This window comes from Camelus bactrianus, chromosome 11 (genome assembly GCF_048773025.1).
Source record: "Camelus bactrianus isolate YW-2024 breed Bactrian camel chromosome 11, ASM4877302v1, whole genome shotgun sequence".
Taxonomy (NCBI): Eukaryota; Metazoa; Chordata; class Mammalia; order Artiodactyla; family Camelidae; genus Camelus; species Camelus bactrianus.
In genome coordinates this window covers 18508144-18525663 of record NC_133549.1, presented here as the reverse complement: position 1 = coordinate 18525663, position 17520 = coordinate 18508144, and the positions used below count along the sequence as shown (strand labels likewise).

The 17520-nt window shown below is 45.9% G+C and overlaps 1 protein-coding gene across 6 annotated transcripts in view; it reads right to left on the bottom strand.

Moving 5' to 3' along the window:
* C11H10orf143 (chromosome 11 C10orf143 homolog) overlaps positions 1–9760 on the bottom strand; it is a 69614-nt gene extending 59854 nt beyond the window's left edge. For all 6 annotated transcript variants that reach the window (XM_074373368.1, XM_045514911.2, XM_074373369.1 and 3 more), the window contains exon 1: positions 9600–9760. In XM_074373368.1, coding sequence (XP_074229469.1) covers positions 9600–9668 — 69 coding nt within the window. In that variant the 5' untranslated portion in view covers positions 9669–9760. The remainder of the gene's footprint in view (positions 1–9599) is intronic.
* Positions 9761–17520: the final 7760 nt, after the last annotated feature.

The window sequence follows — 17520 nt, the reverse complement described above, 5'->3', positions numbered from 1 at the left end:
AAAAATGCAAATCAAAAACTCAGTGGGATACCACTGGGTCCAGGAACCCATTTAAAATTATACATAAATAAAGGTATTTTTTCAAATGGGCAAAACATTTGAATAGACTGTCAACCAAAAAGATATGAATGATTAATAAGCACATAAAAGATGTTCAACATCATTAGTCATTAGGGAAATGCAAATTTAAATTGCTGTGAGTACCTAACTTCACATCTACTGGAATGACTACCATCAAAACCACAGATAATTTGGGGGTGGGGGTACAGCTCAGTGGTAGAGCACATACTTGGCCTGCACTAGGTCCTGGGTTCAATCCCCAGTGCCTCTGTTAAGAAGAAAAAACAGACAAAAAATGAAAAACAGAAAAACCCACACACAGACCATGTGAGGATGTGGACAAACAAGAACCTTCACAAGATGCAGGCAGGGAGCAGAATGCTGCTGCCCCCACTTTGGGAAACAGTTTGGCAGTTTCTAGAAAGTTCAACATAGAGCTACCATCAGAACTAGACATTCTAGTCATGGGTGTCTGCACAGGGGACGTGAAAACACCCGTCCACACAGCGACCGCTACACGAGCCTCCCAGCGCTCAGCACTCTGCATAAAACCCAGAACGGAAACACAGCCCAACGTCCTCCACGTGGCGGATAAACAAACAACGTGGTGTGTCTACACAATCGAGTGTCACTCAGCGATGAAAAGGGACAAGCCTGACATGTGCTTCATCGTTGAGAAACCTCAAAGACGTTGCGCTAAGTAAGAGAAGTCAGCTGCAAAACCACGCACTGTACGATTCGGTTTATATGAAACGTCCAGAAAAGGCAAATCTAGAGAAACAGAAAGCAGGTTACAGATTGCCTGGGGGCGGGAACGGGCTGGGCCGCAAACGGGCGCAAGGATCTTTCTGAGGTGAAGAAAATACTCTCAGACTGGGTGGTGATGGTTATGCGACTGTAAACTTATGAAGAGCCACTTCACTGTTTCACGGTACGCTTAAAAATTTTTAAACCCCTAACAACATGGGCCTGATGGTAAGTGCAAAGGGGAAATCTAAGAAATGGGCGCACGGGCGCACTCGCGAGTGGGCGGGGGGGGGGGCACACGGCGCCAGGCCCATTATGAGCTTCCCCAAATAGATGAACTTTGAAAATGCCAGCAACTTTATGCATCAGTGTCACCCTCCCTGCGTTTCTCTTCAGTTAAACGCACACACAGCCTTACATGTTGAACAATCACGAATGATCTGCTGAACACCTACTGCGTGCCCCGCTCGCTTCTGGTAATTAGAGAAGCAGCTGCCAAGTCACCGTCCTTCCTGGGTCACCGCCAAGCACATGGACGCCTAACAGGGCCCCAAACCATGGAAACTACCTCCTGACTAACCTACCCTCATTCTGACTTTTCTGTGTCACATACAAAGAAACCTGCAGAAAACTAGAAATGGCGAGGCTTGTGCAGCTGGCAGCAGGAAGACCTGTACTAGAGTCAAAACCGAAGACGATTTCTTGCTGATAAATTGCCTTTTTCTAGATGGGGGATGGCTGAATACAACTAAACTGAGTGGACCAGACAGTACAAAGCAGCTCAGAAGACAATCTCCACACTAAAAAATGGGAGAGAGAAGTAAGTAACTTGTCTCTTGAGGAGCGGGTCACCATTATTTAGAATGAAAAGGGTGACCGGAGACAGGCAGAACAAAAGGGTCTGGCCAGGGGCCCGCAGCACCAGCTACCGCTCGTTAGGCTTTCTCGGTGGGGCTCTTGCTCAGCAGATGAGCCATAAAGCCTGCATCCTACGGCCGAAACACGCAAATTTAACTCTGAATTTTCTCGCTTTGTGAGTTAGACTCCACAGGGCTACTTGAACGGAGTTAAAGCCATCAATACGTTTAAGTGGTATTGCTGACAAGGACTACGAGCTCTACTGGATAGTTTTTCACACGTTAGCAAAGGCAGGTCTCAAAGGCACCCACAGAAAGAGTGGACATGAAACCCCCTCAGCCCTCCAGTTTAGGGCAGCTATTTATAACACCAAGAATTGGTGAAAATGGCAGATTGGAACTTCACAATTTGCTCACGTCCAAATTTCAGTGGCTGCATCAAAAGCATTTCAGACTGCAACTCAAAATCAGCTGCTCTCTTGCAAAGCTCAAGCTTGCTCATCCCCAGACTGAAGGCACAACCTGTGTGCAGGTGTAAACGAAAGGAAAAACATGTCTGCTGATGGACTGTGCACCGGACCGCTGCCCGACCTGCACAAGAACCCACACAGCACAGCTAAACAGAGCCACATCAAGGCTGACAAACTAAATTCTGTGCAGAAAACATGCACGTGGATAGTGGTTTTAGTTGGTAGTGACGTTACTGCTACAGTGCACAACGGACTCGAATGCTACAGTATTCTAAATCCAAACAGGCTAGAAAGCATTTAGAATGAACGTTCCTGAACTGGTTAAGGAGCCCCTCAAACTTAACTTTGTTGATACACATGCGTGCGGGTGTGTGTGTTTCAACTTCCTTTTGTAAACCTTGAATCAATAATCCAAGAAGCTCTTCAGGCCAAGATGGAGCAACAGCAACCAGATTCATTCTCCTGAATGAAACCAAAGATGGACAGAAGAAATGAAACAACAGATCTCAAAGACACTGACCAGCAAGTAACAAAGAACAGTGGCCCCTGCGATGGGGTCCCAAGCAGGCTGAGCCTGACACCGCTCCCACCCACCCCCCGCCTTGAGTTCCCAGGGAGGGGAACCGAGGCAGAGCCAGGTGGGCTCCCTGAGTCATGAACACTTCGCTGAGTGTGTGGGAGGCTCACAGGCCAGAGCCCTGGAGAGAACAGGCAGCCCAGAGAGAAACACAACAATCCACACACGTGTGATCAGCACCCATGTGTGAAGAAAGTACCCAGGGCAGGAAAAGAGCCACTCAAAAGGATTAGAAGGAGCAGTGCCTGGTGCCTGGACATGGCTGGGAACACTGTCGGACCCTACCAGCAAAACCGGAAAGCCCCCAGACTCGTGACACAGAAGGCAGCACACAAAGAAGGATCAAGAGTCTGGCCCTAGACTAAGCCCTGCTCTAGCCTCACCTAACAGACCTTAAAAGCAAGATCCAAAGGCTCAAACTTTTCCTAAGTAACTTCTCTGTGATCCAGAACAAAGTTCAAGGAATGTTTATAGGAATCTAAAAATATTCAACACCCCATATGGTAAAATTTACAGTATCTGACATCCTGCCAAAAGTTACTAGGCCAGCAAAGCAGCAGAAAAATGTGATCCATAATGAAGAGAACAACCTATCAAAACCAGTCCAGAGCTGACACAGACGCAAAAATCAGCAGCGAAGGACATTTAGAATGTTATTATAACTGTATCCCATATATTCAAAATGTTAAACGGAGATATGGAAGACGGTTTCAAAGAGATCCAAATCAAGTATTATGAGTTGAAATCTATAATGTCTGAGATAAAAACTGGAAGTATCTGACAGATTAGACACTGCAGAAGAAAACATTAGTGAACTTAAAGGCACAACAATAGAAACTATCTGAAATTAAACAAAGAAAGAAAAGAAAAAAATTTTTTAAATGAACAGATCATCGGTGGTATGACTTAAATAAGTTTAAATGACACATATTTGGAGTCCCAGTAGGAGAGGAGAAAAGGGGAAGAGAAAAAATATTTGAAGATATAATGGCTGAAAAGGACCCAAATTTGAGGAACACTATAAATCCATAGATTCAACAATATCAATAACCCCAAGCACAAAAAACTGAAGCACATCATGAGCAAATTGCTCAAAGCCACTGAAAAGAGAAAACTAAAAGGAGCCAGAGACCAAAGACACATTACGTCCTGAGGAACAAAGACAGGGTGACAGCAGATTCTCACTGGGAACAATCCAATCGTGAAGACAGCAGAGAAACAGTGGAGCTTTGAATTGCTCAAAGAAAAAACTGCCAGTTTAGAATTCCATATATAGTGGAAATATCTTTCAATAATAAGGGTGAAATAAAGACATTTAAAAAGGTGAAAAAATGTACCACCAGCAGGTTTGTCCTATACAAAATGTTAAAGGAATTCCTTTAGGAAAAAAAAAAAACCAAAAAAATGAAACCAGATGGAAATATGAAGCCACACAAAAGAATGAACTAAACCAGAAATAGTAACTCTGTGGGTAAAAGATAAGTTTTTGCTTGTTACTGAAACTTCTTTGAAAGATGACTGTTCAAACAGAAATAGTAACAATCTAGTATGGGGTTGACAGCATGTGTTAAGGTAAAATGTAGGACAACACAAAAGTGGAGAGGAGAGGGATGGAAGTGTAAACTGTAAGGTTCTTACATGTACACTGGATAGTATCGCCTGATGACAGACTGTGTAATTTGAAGATGTACATTCTAAGTCATAAAGCAAAAATCAAAGTTACAGTGAATAAATCAACAAGGGAAATAACATGAAACCACACACAAAAAAAATCCCACTATGCCAAAAAGGAGAAAAAGTAAATAAAGAATAATAGGACAAACAGAAAACAAAAAGAAAGATTATAGATTTTAATCTATCAACAATAACATTAAATGTAAACAGACGAAATACTCTAATAAACAGGCAGAGACTGTCAGATTAAATAACAAAAATAACCCAAGACTCAATCTATAGGCTGCCTACAAGAAACTCACTTTAATACAAAGATACATCTAGATTAAAAGTAAAAGGATGAAAAAAGATATACAAAGCTAGCACTAATCAAAAGAAAGCTGGGGTTGCTATATTAATACTAGACAAAGTACATTTCAGAGTGAGGAATGTTACCAGGAATACAAAAAGTGACTTCATAATGACAAAGGAGTCAGTTAAGAGGACATACAATTCATAAATGCATATGCACATAACAGAGCTTCAAATTACACAAAGCAAAACTGACAGAACTGCAAGGAGAAAAGACAAACCTCCAATTATGTTGAGATTGCAACACCTTCTTACAAAAGCTGATAGAACATACAAAAAAAAAAAAAAAAAAGACAGAACATGAAGAAAATTGTTAAGGACACAGAAGACATAAACCAAGCTATCACCCAGCTTGACTTGAGTGGCACTTACAGAACACTTCACTCAACAGCAGAATACACATTTCCCAAGACTGTTCCTATATTGAGTCATAAAAGAAGTCATATCATACGAAAAACAGTATGAAGTTTCCTCATAAAATTAAGAATAGAACTACCATACAATCTGGCAATCCTACTTCTGGGTATTTATCCAAAAGAAACGAAATCAACATCTCAAAGAGGTATTTAGCATGCCCACGTTCACTGCAGCACTATTCACAACAGCTAAGATGTAGAAACCAGCCACATGTCCACTGGCAGAAGAACAGAGAAAACGTGGTGTATTCACATGGTGGAATCCGTGCTGAAGAACTTAGGGGAGATGTACGCTAAGTGCCTACACTAGAAAACGTGAAAGGCCTCCACACAGTGACCTCAGCATCCCCCTTCAGTCACTGGAAACAAAAGAACCAGTGAATCCAACACAAGAAGAAAGGAAATAATGAAGATCAGAGTGAAAACTACTAACAGAGTAAACAGAGAAGCAACAGAGAAAAATCAGTGAAGCTTAGAAAGGCATCACATGTCCGTAGATCGAAGACTTAGTATTAAGCTGGCCACATTCCTCAAATTGACCTGTAGAGTCAACACAATTCCTAACAACATTCCAGCTGACTTCTTTGCAGAAATGAACAAGCTGACACTAAAATTCATATGGAAATGCAAGGGACCCAGAATAGCCAAAAGAACAAAGTTAGGGGACTCTCTCTTACAGGTTTCAAAACTTACTGTAAAGCTACAGTAATCAAGACAGGGTGGTACTGATGTTAAGGACAGACATACAGATCAATGGAATGGAACTGAAAATCTAGGAAAAAAACAAACCCCCTCACATTTACAGTGGATTGGATTGCAACAAAGGTGCCGAGGCAATTAAATGGGGGATGAGGGCGGGGATAGTCTTCTCAACAAATGGTGCTTGGACAACTTAAAACTTCATGCAAGAGAATAAAGGCGGAACCCTATCCCATACCATATATAAAAATTAACTTGAAATCGAACGTAGATCTAAATATAAGAGCTAAAAATATAACTTTTAGAAGAAAACTGGGGTACAGAATAGAATAATTTTGCAAATCACGGCTCCAATATGGGAGTGATGTTTAGACTATATAAGGAACTACTACAATTCAACAATAAAAAGACAACAACCCAATTAAAAATGGACAAAGGATCTGATAGACTTTCTCTAAAGAAGACACACAAATGGCCAAGAAGCACATGAAAAGATGCTCATCATTAGCTATCAGGAAAATGCTAATCAAAGCCCCACAAAGAGAGAGCACTTCACATCCACTTAGGATGGCTGTATTCTATAAAGCAGGGAAGGGTTGGAGAGGATGCAGAGAAACTGAAACCCTGTATATAGCTGGGGGAGTATAAAATGAGGCAGCTAAATTGGAAAACAACTTAGCAAAACAATTCCTCAAATGGTTAAAGACAGTTACCATACGAGCCAGAAATTCCAATATACCCAAAAGAAATGAAAATATATCTGTACAGAAATTTGAACACGAATGTGCATAAAAGCATTATTTTAATAGCCAAACCGTAAGCTTCAAATACATGTAGTTTGTTACACCCCATGATGGTATTAAAAAGTAAAGATAGAAAAATGATAATCAAAACAACCTGGAATAGCCAATGAACTAATGCAGCCTTCTATTTTATTTCTAAAGGACAGTGACCAAGAATGGAAAGAAATTACAACAGAGGAAATGGCCGCTTATCCCTAAGAATCAGAAGCTGGAAAAGGAGATCTTGGATCAACCCAGATGAAGCCAGAAAAGATACCCATCGGATCATGAGCCCAGACGCTCGGGTGTGCTCTGCCCAGAGAACTCGCTCTTGATTTTTTGCAAGGAGAGTCTTCTCGGGGATAAAAGGCTGAGCAGACATGAATCTTCAGGTGTTCTGGGCAATTTTATTCTGAAGCACGTGGTGCAATGGGCAGGGGGACTGAACCAGACACTGGACCCGCCTGAGTCACACGGACAACCTAACCAAGGACTTCATTTCTCCTTTCTTGTTCCAGAGCCTAGAATAGTGCTTGGTATACAACAGGTGCTACCCAAGGGAAATGACAAACACCACTGATGTTTAACTGCCTCATGTGTTAGGCCATCAGCTAACCTCACCACAACCAGGACACTCACAAGACCCCAGGGGAGGCATCCGACGCTGGCTCGGCATGAGAACCACCTGAGAGGCTGTTCCAGCGGTGGGTCCGGGCAGCTGCAGCCCCTGAAACTCCACTGGTGGTTTTAATGCACAGGGTTCAGAGGCATGAGGTTGTCAACAGAGCTAGGAAAGGAGCTGCCCCTCCCGAGTAACCAAATTCAGCAGGGAGAGGGGGATTGTGAGACAGAAAGAACAGAAAACTTGGGACAAGAGCTTGGATACTTCATTGAACTCAATCTGGATTATTAGATCAAAGACTAGGACAGAATACAACATAAACAAGAACTCTACCAAATTAGGAGGCAATATACACTACAGCAGTAAGATGCCACCTCACCCTTCTTTCAGAACAGACAGGAAGTGTGGTAGCCTCAAACTGAGCACTTAACTTCATCAATCCCAACCTGAAAGATCATTCAAGGTTTCTTCCGTTAAGCCTTTCCTGTTTTCTCTGACCAGTAACGACCCCTGGCTCCCCGTCCCTGACAGCCTGTGGCATCACACTTCTCATCATTTTATGACCAATCGAGGGCTTCATTTCAAAGCCTCATGTTTTAGTGCCACCAGCCCCATGTGGGAAGCAGTGCGGACTAGTGGTTAAGAGCACAGGGTCTGGAGGCGGACAGTGAGGTTGAAGACCAGCTGCCACCACCTGCCAGCTGTGTGCCCTTAGGCCAGTTGAGTAAAGCCCGCTATACCTCAGTTTCCTTACTGGTAATGTGGGCTTAATGACAGGCTGTTGTGAAATTCAGATAATCTACGCGGTAACCACTCAACGGCTAGCAGCATCTGCCACGTCTCTGCTAAATGTCTCAAAGACACCACACTCAGTATGGCCTAGCAGGGGCGCCTCGTTTTCCCCTGAAGTCACACACGGGTCCTCCCTCAAGAACACCACCCAGGTGCTCAAGTCACAACCCTGGGACTCAGCCGGTCTGCCCTTTGCACTTCCTTCTAGGTCCGCTCCCCCGGCAAGACCTGCCAGTTCCTCCTCCCAGACACACAGCCCAGTCTGTCCACCATCAGTATCTCACTCTCCACTCTGAGCCTCTGTCACCTCTCATGATCTGTATATTCCTTGCCGCCCTGCCCTCCCTCTAACCACCATCCCTTTCATCTTCCACAAACCTGCTCTATGGAAAGTAAGCTCTTAAAGTGTCAGTATGATCGTGTCACTTCACTATTTACCTTCCACTGTTTGAAGGACAACAAGCAGGGAGAGGTGGAGCCATCAGACAGAGGAAACTGGGGGGGGTTCCCCTGGATGTCTTCCATTTGGGTACCACCAGCCCCATACTTAGGGACTCTGTTTCACCACCGTGGAGCTGACCTCCATACTGTTATGTATGGGAGAATCAAACTTTCATCTGGTTTGAGCCAATGTAGTCTGAAGTCTCTACAGAAGCTTAATCTATACCCTGTAACAGGGCACCAGAAAGTGGGGTGCTACGGGGACAGAACATTAAGTGGCACTGCCTTGGTGGTGAGGAAACAGACGCTGCAGGGTAGAAGCTACTCACTCTTGATATGCTGTGCAAAACATTTGAGAAAAACATTGCCTGCATTAACTCAGAAGACACATCCTGTGCTTACGGAGCCTGTAGGTCTAGGAGCAGCAGACAGAAAATATTCAGATGCTGGTATGGTGACAGCTCGCTGCTGCTCTTAGGAAAGAACCAGGCGTAAACGAGATGGAGTGAGAACCAGCCAATTCGCAGGCAGAGGTGTTGGGTAAGGGCGCTGCTCAGAGGCTCTGCCTTCGTGCTCCAATCGCACAGATCTCCTTTCAGTTTTCTAGAAGCCTAAGTAAGCTCTTTCCTAACTCCTATACTGTCTCCCCTTGAAGCCTCACACAGACCGCATTACCCACCCACCGCGGTCTTGATCAAAGCCCCCCATTACCAATCACCTCTTACCCTGTTCTCTCCAGCAAAGGACCGGTGTTGTCTGCTCACCTGGCACCCATACCACACCCAGCCCAGCGCCTGCACATGGAGGGGTGGCTGCGGAACAGCAGCGTGCAGAACGCGGGAGACCCCCTGCACTAGACACCGAGCCCTCCAGGCCTGGCAGGGAGCCCCGTGCTTGTTTGAGGAATCCTGACTCTCCAGTCTTCGGGAGCACCCGGGCCCGCACCTCTGCGCAGGCGCGGCCCCGCCCACCACGCCCCGCCCCAGCAGGTGCGCGCGGCCCGCTCAGGCCAGGCTCCTCACAGGGAGGGCGCCCGGAGACGTGAGGCCCGGTGGGGACACGCCCAGGGGCGCCGCTTCCCCTTCCTAATACCTAGGCCCCGGGGGCTCACCGCGTCCCCTGGAATCTGCAGCTCCTCTGGCCTCCGCCGTCGCCACCGGCCCAGCAGCAGGGCGTCCATGCGGCCCCAGGCCCGAACCCGCCCGGCCTCTCATCCCGGCCGGCCGCAGGCCACGCCCTCCTCGCCCACGTGCCCTGAGGGAGCCAATGAGGGCCTGGGGGCGGGGCGCCGCCGGGAACTCGTGAGACCCGGCGGGCCGGGGCGGCAGGCAGGAGTAGTGGAGGCCAGAACCTGGTGAGACGAAGGGATGTCTACTCCAGGTCGTCGTTTCGGGAAGAGAGCTGGCCTGTCACTTCTCCAATCACTGAGTCGGCCTCGGGGGTCCATGTACCCTACTCTTAGGGTCCCGCCACGATTCGACTGCAGACCTCGGTCCGGCTGGAGGAGCGCCCGCCTCCTCTCTCTTGTGACTGGTCGCTGAGCCCGGTGTGAGGCCGTCTTCCTGCGGCTGATTGGCTGATAGATGGTGCCGCGGGCCTATCAGCATGAGAGAGGCCTTGGCGTCTCTGGGAGTTGTAGTCCCGGTAGGCCGCCTCACTTCAGGCGGGTACCGCTGTGCGGCGACGCAGGGAGTGCTGCAGCCAGGTTTTGCCCGGTGCACGGTGGCTTCTTGTCCGGAAGCCCCGAGAGCGCCCTGCTTTTCTGAGGCTGCAGGCCTGAGCTGCCAGGGCCCTCGGGCTGCGCCATCCGGGATGGGATTCCGGCTGTGCGCCTTCCCCAAACCGCGGGCATCGTCCCAACTCTGTGCCGAGCTCACTGCGCTCATCGCAGGGAGCCAAGGGCCAGGAGTCGGCCAACTGCCCGAGCTGGAGCGTGCCCAGGTTCGGCCGGCCCCCGCACCCCACCGCGAAGCTCCCGCCCCGTTCTGCGCCAAAGCGCTGAGCCCGAGTTCTTTCCTGGTTAATGAAAATTGGTGTAAGTCAGCCCTTTGCCAGTGATTGGTTAGTGGATCTGTTGAGGGCAGGGCTCTGGGAGAAGAGATTCCTTACTGTTTAGAAGAGTGGTTGGGGTCTGCGTTCTTTCCTGCTGTTGTTGCCAGTGTAAGCTTCCTGGAGCTGCTGCAGCCTTCTCATCACCATGAGGGCAGCTGGCGGGAAACCTAGTGGCAAGTAGGAAAGCATCTAGGCCCGAACATGAGCTTCTGAAGAAAAAAACATAAATACAGAACAGAAACAGACTCATAGACATAGAATAAAAACTTGTGGTTTCCAAGAGGGTAGGGGGTGGGAAAGGACAGACTGGGATTTTAAAATGCAGAATAGATAAACAAGATCATACTGTATAGCACAATGAAATATATACAAGATCTTGCGGTAGCTCACAGAGAAAAAAAATGTGACAATGAATATGTATATATGTTCATGTATAACTGAAAAATTGTGCTCTACACTAGAATTTAACACAACATTGTAAAATGACTATAACTCAATAAAAAAAATGCAAAATAAAATAAAATAAAGGGTTATTTGACAACCAGGGAAAAAAAAGAGTTCTGGACATGGGTGGTGGTGATGGTTGCAAAACAAGGGAATGTGTTTAATGCTGATGAACTGTACCTTTAAGAATGGTTAAAATGGTCAATTTACGTTATGTGCATTTAACCGCAAAAAAAATAAACAAATGTGTTAACTACTAAAAGAAAAGTTGTATCTCCATGCACCATTTCCAGTCATCTTGCACACCACCTCCAGGGAAAGTGGCTCTCAGGAGGAAGGCACCTGAGTTACAATTCCACCCTCTAACTTCCAGCACCTAGACAAGCTGCTTTGACCTTTTAGTATTTTTTTAATTTAACATTTTTTATTGATTTATAATCATTTTACAATGTTGTGTCAAATTCCAGTGTAGAGCACAATTTTTCAGTTATACATGAACATATATATATTCATTGTCACATTTTTTTCTCTGTGAGCTACCGCAAGATCTTGTGTATATTTCCCTGTGCTATACAGTATAATCTTGTTTACCTATTCTACAATTTTGAAATCCCATCTATCCCTTCCCACCCTCCGCCCCCTTGGCAACCACAAGTTTGTATTCTATGTCTATGAGTCTGTTTCTGTTTTGTATTTATGCTTTCTTTGTTTTTGTTTTGTTTTTTTTTTAGATTCCACATATGAGCGATCTCATATGGTATTTTTCTTTCTCTTTCTGGCTTACTTCACTTAGAATGACATTCCCCAGGAGCATCCATGTTGCTGCAAATGGCGTTATGTTGTCAGTTTTTATGGCTGAGTAGTATTCCATTGTATAAATATACCACCTCTTCTTTATCCAGTCATCCGTTGATGAACACTTAGGCTGTCTCCATGTCTTAGCTATTGTAAATAGTGCTGCTATGAACATTGGGGTGCAGGTGTCATCCTGAAGTAGAGTTCCTTCTGGATATATGCCCAGGAGCGGGATTCCTGGGTCATATGGTAAGTCTATTCCTAGTCTTTTGAGGAATCTCCATACTGTTTTCCACAGTGGCTGCACCAAACTGCATTCCCACTAGCAGTGTAGGAGGGATCCCCTTTCTCCACAGCCTCTCCAGCATTTGTCATTTGTGGATTTTTGAATGATGGCCATTCTGACTAGTGTGAGGTGATACCTCATCGTAGTTTCGATTTGCATTTCTCTGATAATTAGTGACATTGAGCATTTTTTCATGTGCCTATTGATCATTTGTATGTCTTCCTTGGAGAATTGCTTGTTTTAGGTCTTTTGCCCATTTTTAGATTGGGTTGTTTGGTTGTTTCTTATTAAGTCATATGAGCTGCTTATATATTCTGGAGATCAAGCCTTTGTCGGTTTCATTTGCAAAAATTTTCTCAGTATTCTTAAACATATATATTTATCAGTGGGATGCTCTGAGTTTTCAGTGAGGTACCATCTGTACAGTGCCAAGCATGATGCCTGGTACGCAGCAGGCTCACTGCAGCTGGCCTGGCTACCTCTAGTCTTTCCCCACCCAGCACTGGGTCATTGGGATTCCAGGAAGTTTCTAGGGAGGTTTTGTTTGCTTAACTAGTGAGGTGTGCTTGGGGTAGGTGTTCACTCCTGAGCCTCAGTTCCCTCATCTATAAAATAGGAATAAACCTTCCAGGGAAGTCAGAGCTTCAAGGAGTAGCTGTGGGTTGCCTTGAATATCATGCTCAGCTCAGGCTCCCAACGGGGAGGCTGTGTGTGTGTGTGTGTGTGTGTGTTACGAGAAGGGGGTGAGAAACAGTTTTGATTCAACTGCTCCAAAGCCATTACGTCTACTCATCCATTGACCTAACTTTCCTCCTGTCCATCTTTAAAGGCCTCTTTAAAAAACTGCTTCCTCTGCTTATCTTGTTGGAGAATATGTAGACACACACACATACATAACCTGTCGCACAGAGCCTGGCACATAGTAAGTGTTTAATAAATGCTCTTTCCTTTCCTTCTTGCCCTTTTGTTTAAAAAAAAAAATCCCAGAATTTCCTTGGGCACTAGTAGAGGTCATGTTTTTTTTTGAAACGCACAATTTCTTTAGATATTGTATCAGAACGTTGGGCCTCATCTTTGCCTGGAGACGTTTCCCCAAACAGCAACGGCTGTCTCCTCATTTTTCGGATGTTGAGAGCACAGCTCCTCCCTGAGAGAAGCCTTGTGACGCCTACCTCCATCTGCCCGGTTCCGGTCCTCCAGGGCCCTCGTGGCTGGCGGCAGCCTTCTTCTTGATAGACTGATGTCCCATATCCCCTCCAGGAGGGCTGTTCTCCCCGGGGCAGAGCCAGGCCTGCAGCCAGCACTCAAGAAATGACTGTCCACCGGGCCTTAACAGACTTCAGGGGTCAGTTTTTCTCCACTGATTTCCCTTCATCCTCACAGCCACGCTGCGGGGCTCTCTTCGTGTTCAGATAAACAGGGAAACAAACGTCAGGCTGGGAGAGGTCTCCCCGGCGCCCGGGTCTGCAGGGCTGGAGCGGCAGACCTGAGCGCGGACACGGCGCTGCCCGGATCTCCAGCCCTTCTGCTGCCTCTGCGTTTGGTTCCGGTGGAAGGCCCCCCTGCTGAGCTGCCGGGCCTCCTGAAACCTGGTGAGTTTGATCAAACAAATAACAACAACACTTCCAGCTCCGCCAGGTGCCCCCAGGGCCTGAGTCTCACAGCACGAGTTTCTCGGAGAGTGCAAAGCCCCAGTCCGCTGTCTCAAGGTGAGCCTCTGCTGTACTGGGCAGGAGTCATCCTTATTCTAAACACCCGCCTTTGCATTTGAAGTGGGTTATGCATGGAAGTGTGCGGCCAAAAAGAAAAATCTGTATTCCCAGGCCCCAGTGCCCAGGTTGGGTACTCAGCGCAAAGTGGTGAGTGAACGAGTTCAGCAAGTTAGGTGTGTGGCACCCGCTCCAGCCACGGCCTGGGGAGGCCTCCAAGTTGGGGCCCCTGCCCTCCTGCCTCCTCTGGGCTGTCGTCAGCTAAAGACGTCTAACATCTCTGGGATGTGATGGAAAATGAAACAGTGGGAAAGCACAAGCCCCTCACTGGTCCACCTCTTGTCTTTGTAATTACATCTTACGTTTCCAAGCTCCAATCGGAGTGTTACTATTACAGATGCACACTACTATATATAAAATAGATAAACAGCAAGTTTCTACTGTACAGCACTGGGAACTATATTCAGTACCTTGTAGCCACCTATAATGAAAGCGAATATGAAAACGAACGTATGTATGTGTATGTATGACTGAAACATGATGCTGTGCACCAGAAGCTAACACAACATTGTCAACTGACTCTACTTCAATTAAAAAAATATGTTACTCAAGAGTGGCTGGTCAGGACTGCCCACAGGACCGCACCCTCATCTTCTACCTCTGTCTTCATCTCTGTGGCACACGGTGACTCGAGGTGGGGGGGCACTCGCTGTGCACAGGTGCTCTGTTCCTAGGGGCTGAGAATCTGAGGGATGCCTGTCTCTCTGGAAGGTCAGCGCATGTTTGTCTTGCTGACGGTGGTGGTTTTAATCCAATGTCAATTTAGCTCAGGGTATTTTTTCTTAAGGTAAGACTCAGTATAAGATTTTTCTAAATACAATTCTTATAATGATCCAGGGATATTTCATTAAGGCAAATAATAATCATAACAATAACAATAACCCATCATTTTCAACTTTCAAAATAACATCTCTACATGGAGACCTTTGTGGTCTAAGCCATTTCCCTAAATTATTTCTTGACATTGTAAACACGCTCTTCAGGGATGACTAAAAGTAGATGATTCTTTAAAAGACTTTATGACCAGTGCAAATTAGAGATTTGTGTGAAACTGTATAATGTATGTGCCCCCATCCATTCCACAATGTGACTGTAAACACTTGCTATATACAGTAGTCAAGGATTTTATTTGTGTTGTTTTTTGGGGGGGATGGTAATTAGGTATATCTATGCATTTATTCTAATGGAGGTACTGGGGATTGAACCCTGAACCTCAAGCATGCTGGACATGCACTCCACCACTAAGCTATACCCCCCCCCCCAGGCAAGGACTTTAGAGACTGTCATTTTGCATTTTCTACATAGGTGCTGTAGAAAAATTAAAATCTTAATAAAGCACAAATGTGCGTTCTAAAATCTTTAAGGGGGAGGGCATAGCTCAGTGGTAGCGTGCATGCCTAACATGCAGGAGGTCCTGGATTCCATCTCCAGTACCTCCATTAAACAAATAAACCTAATTACCCCCCCCCGCCCCTGTAAAAATCAGTAGCTTGAGATTTGAATAGAAAATATTCATTGTATTCCATTTTACCTCACCCCTGCTTCTGATCGCGTGGTAATGATTGCTAAATGCCAGGCACCAGTGTACTTTCCATGCTATGCTATGTCTGTTTCCACAATAGGTTGGAATTTTAGCATGATGTTTTATATTTCATCCTACAGTTTTTTCATTTGCAAGTGTATGAAGTCACCCTGGCTATGTCTGAGCATCTGTTTTTGGCAGTATATTTTCATGTAAATTATAGTGTATTTTGCCTCTTGGTTCTCACGACATAGCAAGGAGAAACCCTCAGCATGTGGAAATACGACTGATGCTGCGTTAGTGTGTGGGTTGGAAATAATAAGGATTATAAATGACTCGGCAGGTAGAGAAAATGAGGGGAGAAGACTTACCGGGAAGAGGTAAAAAAGCTTGAAAGAAGCCACCATGAAAGATGTATTACTGGTCATCTTTTCATTTCTGAGGCGTTTCTATTAACCCCTTTTTGTCAATCAAAAGAAACCGATGGCCAGTGGATGCCCTATTTTCTGACTATTTGAGGTTATAAAACAAAAGGCAAGGCACACAAACCCACATCCTACACTTTCTGGTAAATAAGAGACAAACCCCTCCAAAGAGACTGCTAAATAGCGGTAAAGACTTTTATGGCCACCCCTTAAAGCAACGTTTCATTTAAGGACAGGAGCAGGCCTGGGGCTTGCTTGGACTTGGCTTCCCTCTGCTGCGCGAGCAGGTATTCCAGAACGCTGTTATTTCATATTTATGTCCCATCATAAAAGGACGTCTTTCTGTAGGGTGAGTACAGTTACGCCCAACAATAACTCGGCCCTGGGTAAGGAATGATGTGATAAAAACTGAGCCAAGGGGAGGAAACAGCGGGTGGCCAGGAGTCCATGGGAAGTGCGTCCAGTCTTTTCTAGCTGTGATGCGGTGACGGAGTATGTGCGGAAACTGGAAAATCAATGCGGCGTCCAGATGGGCCAGAGCATCCTCCTGGTCCTCCCCAGTCTGGGAGAAGGCCGGAGAGCTTGAGACAACAAGAATAAAACACTGCAGTTTAGAAGATGGGGCCAAGAAGGGCTTCCCCGTGCAGGGGCTGGGGATGCGAGGGGAGCCCACTGAAGCTCTCCCTGACGCCGGGAGACTTGCCCTGAGGGCGGCTGTGGCCTGACTTCTGGCCAGCTGGGCACCTGGCCGAGCTGTTCGCTCGGGTTGTGGGGAGTCAGCCAGACGGGCTGCTTTGTGCCTCAGACCCAGGCTGCAAAGGGGTTCTCATTTTAGGGCCCCCCACTTCTGCCTCTTATCAGGGGAAGGAGCCGACTTTCCCCCCTGTTATTCATTTCTTTCTTTATTTATTTTGGGGGGAGGTAATTAGGTTTACTTATTTATTTCCAGAGGAGGCACTGGGGATTGAACCCAGGACCTTGTGTATGCTAAGCATGCGCTCTACCACTTGAGCTGTACCCTCCCCCTATTTCTTAGCTCAACAGCTATGAACTGAAAAAAGACTGTATTGTCATGTTGGCAATTCTAAAGGCAGTGCTGGCATCGACATTTTTAAATGAGATATTTGTTCTAATTAAAATAGTTAAGCGTATTTCATACAAATGAGTGAATAACAGATACTAATTTAAACAGGCTACTAATGGAGTCACCAAGTTCCTGCTTTACTCTGGTGAAAAGACACAACCACAGAGTTTTGAACTTTAGCTACTTTATCATGAGAACATGAAATACTGACCCTTCATTTTGTATCCATCCTACAGGGCAAGAGAGCCATTTAAAAATCAGTGGTTTGCTCTTTTCCTTTCCTGTGTGTTTGCTTCTAGAGGAAGGAATTTAAAGTCAGCAGTCAGAAAGATCATCCCAGCCATCGTAATCCGAGGTGGGCGAGCCAATTTGGAGACCATCAGAACTGGAAATGCTTTTAGAATTTGAAGCAAATCCAAATCTGTTCACAGCATCCAGGGTTACATTATTATTTCACCACCTTCCCGGAATTGCCCCGAGATTCCCTGAGAGCAACTGCAGACCCGCGGGCATGGGGCTCCCAGCTGCCTGAGAGGGTTGCTGAGAGCACCCCCATCCCTGCCCCATCCTGCCCACTGGACTCCAGCTGGGGACGCTGTGGCCAGACTGTTCTGGAAGAGGTTCAAGAATACAGGTTTCAAATGGTTAAAAAAAA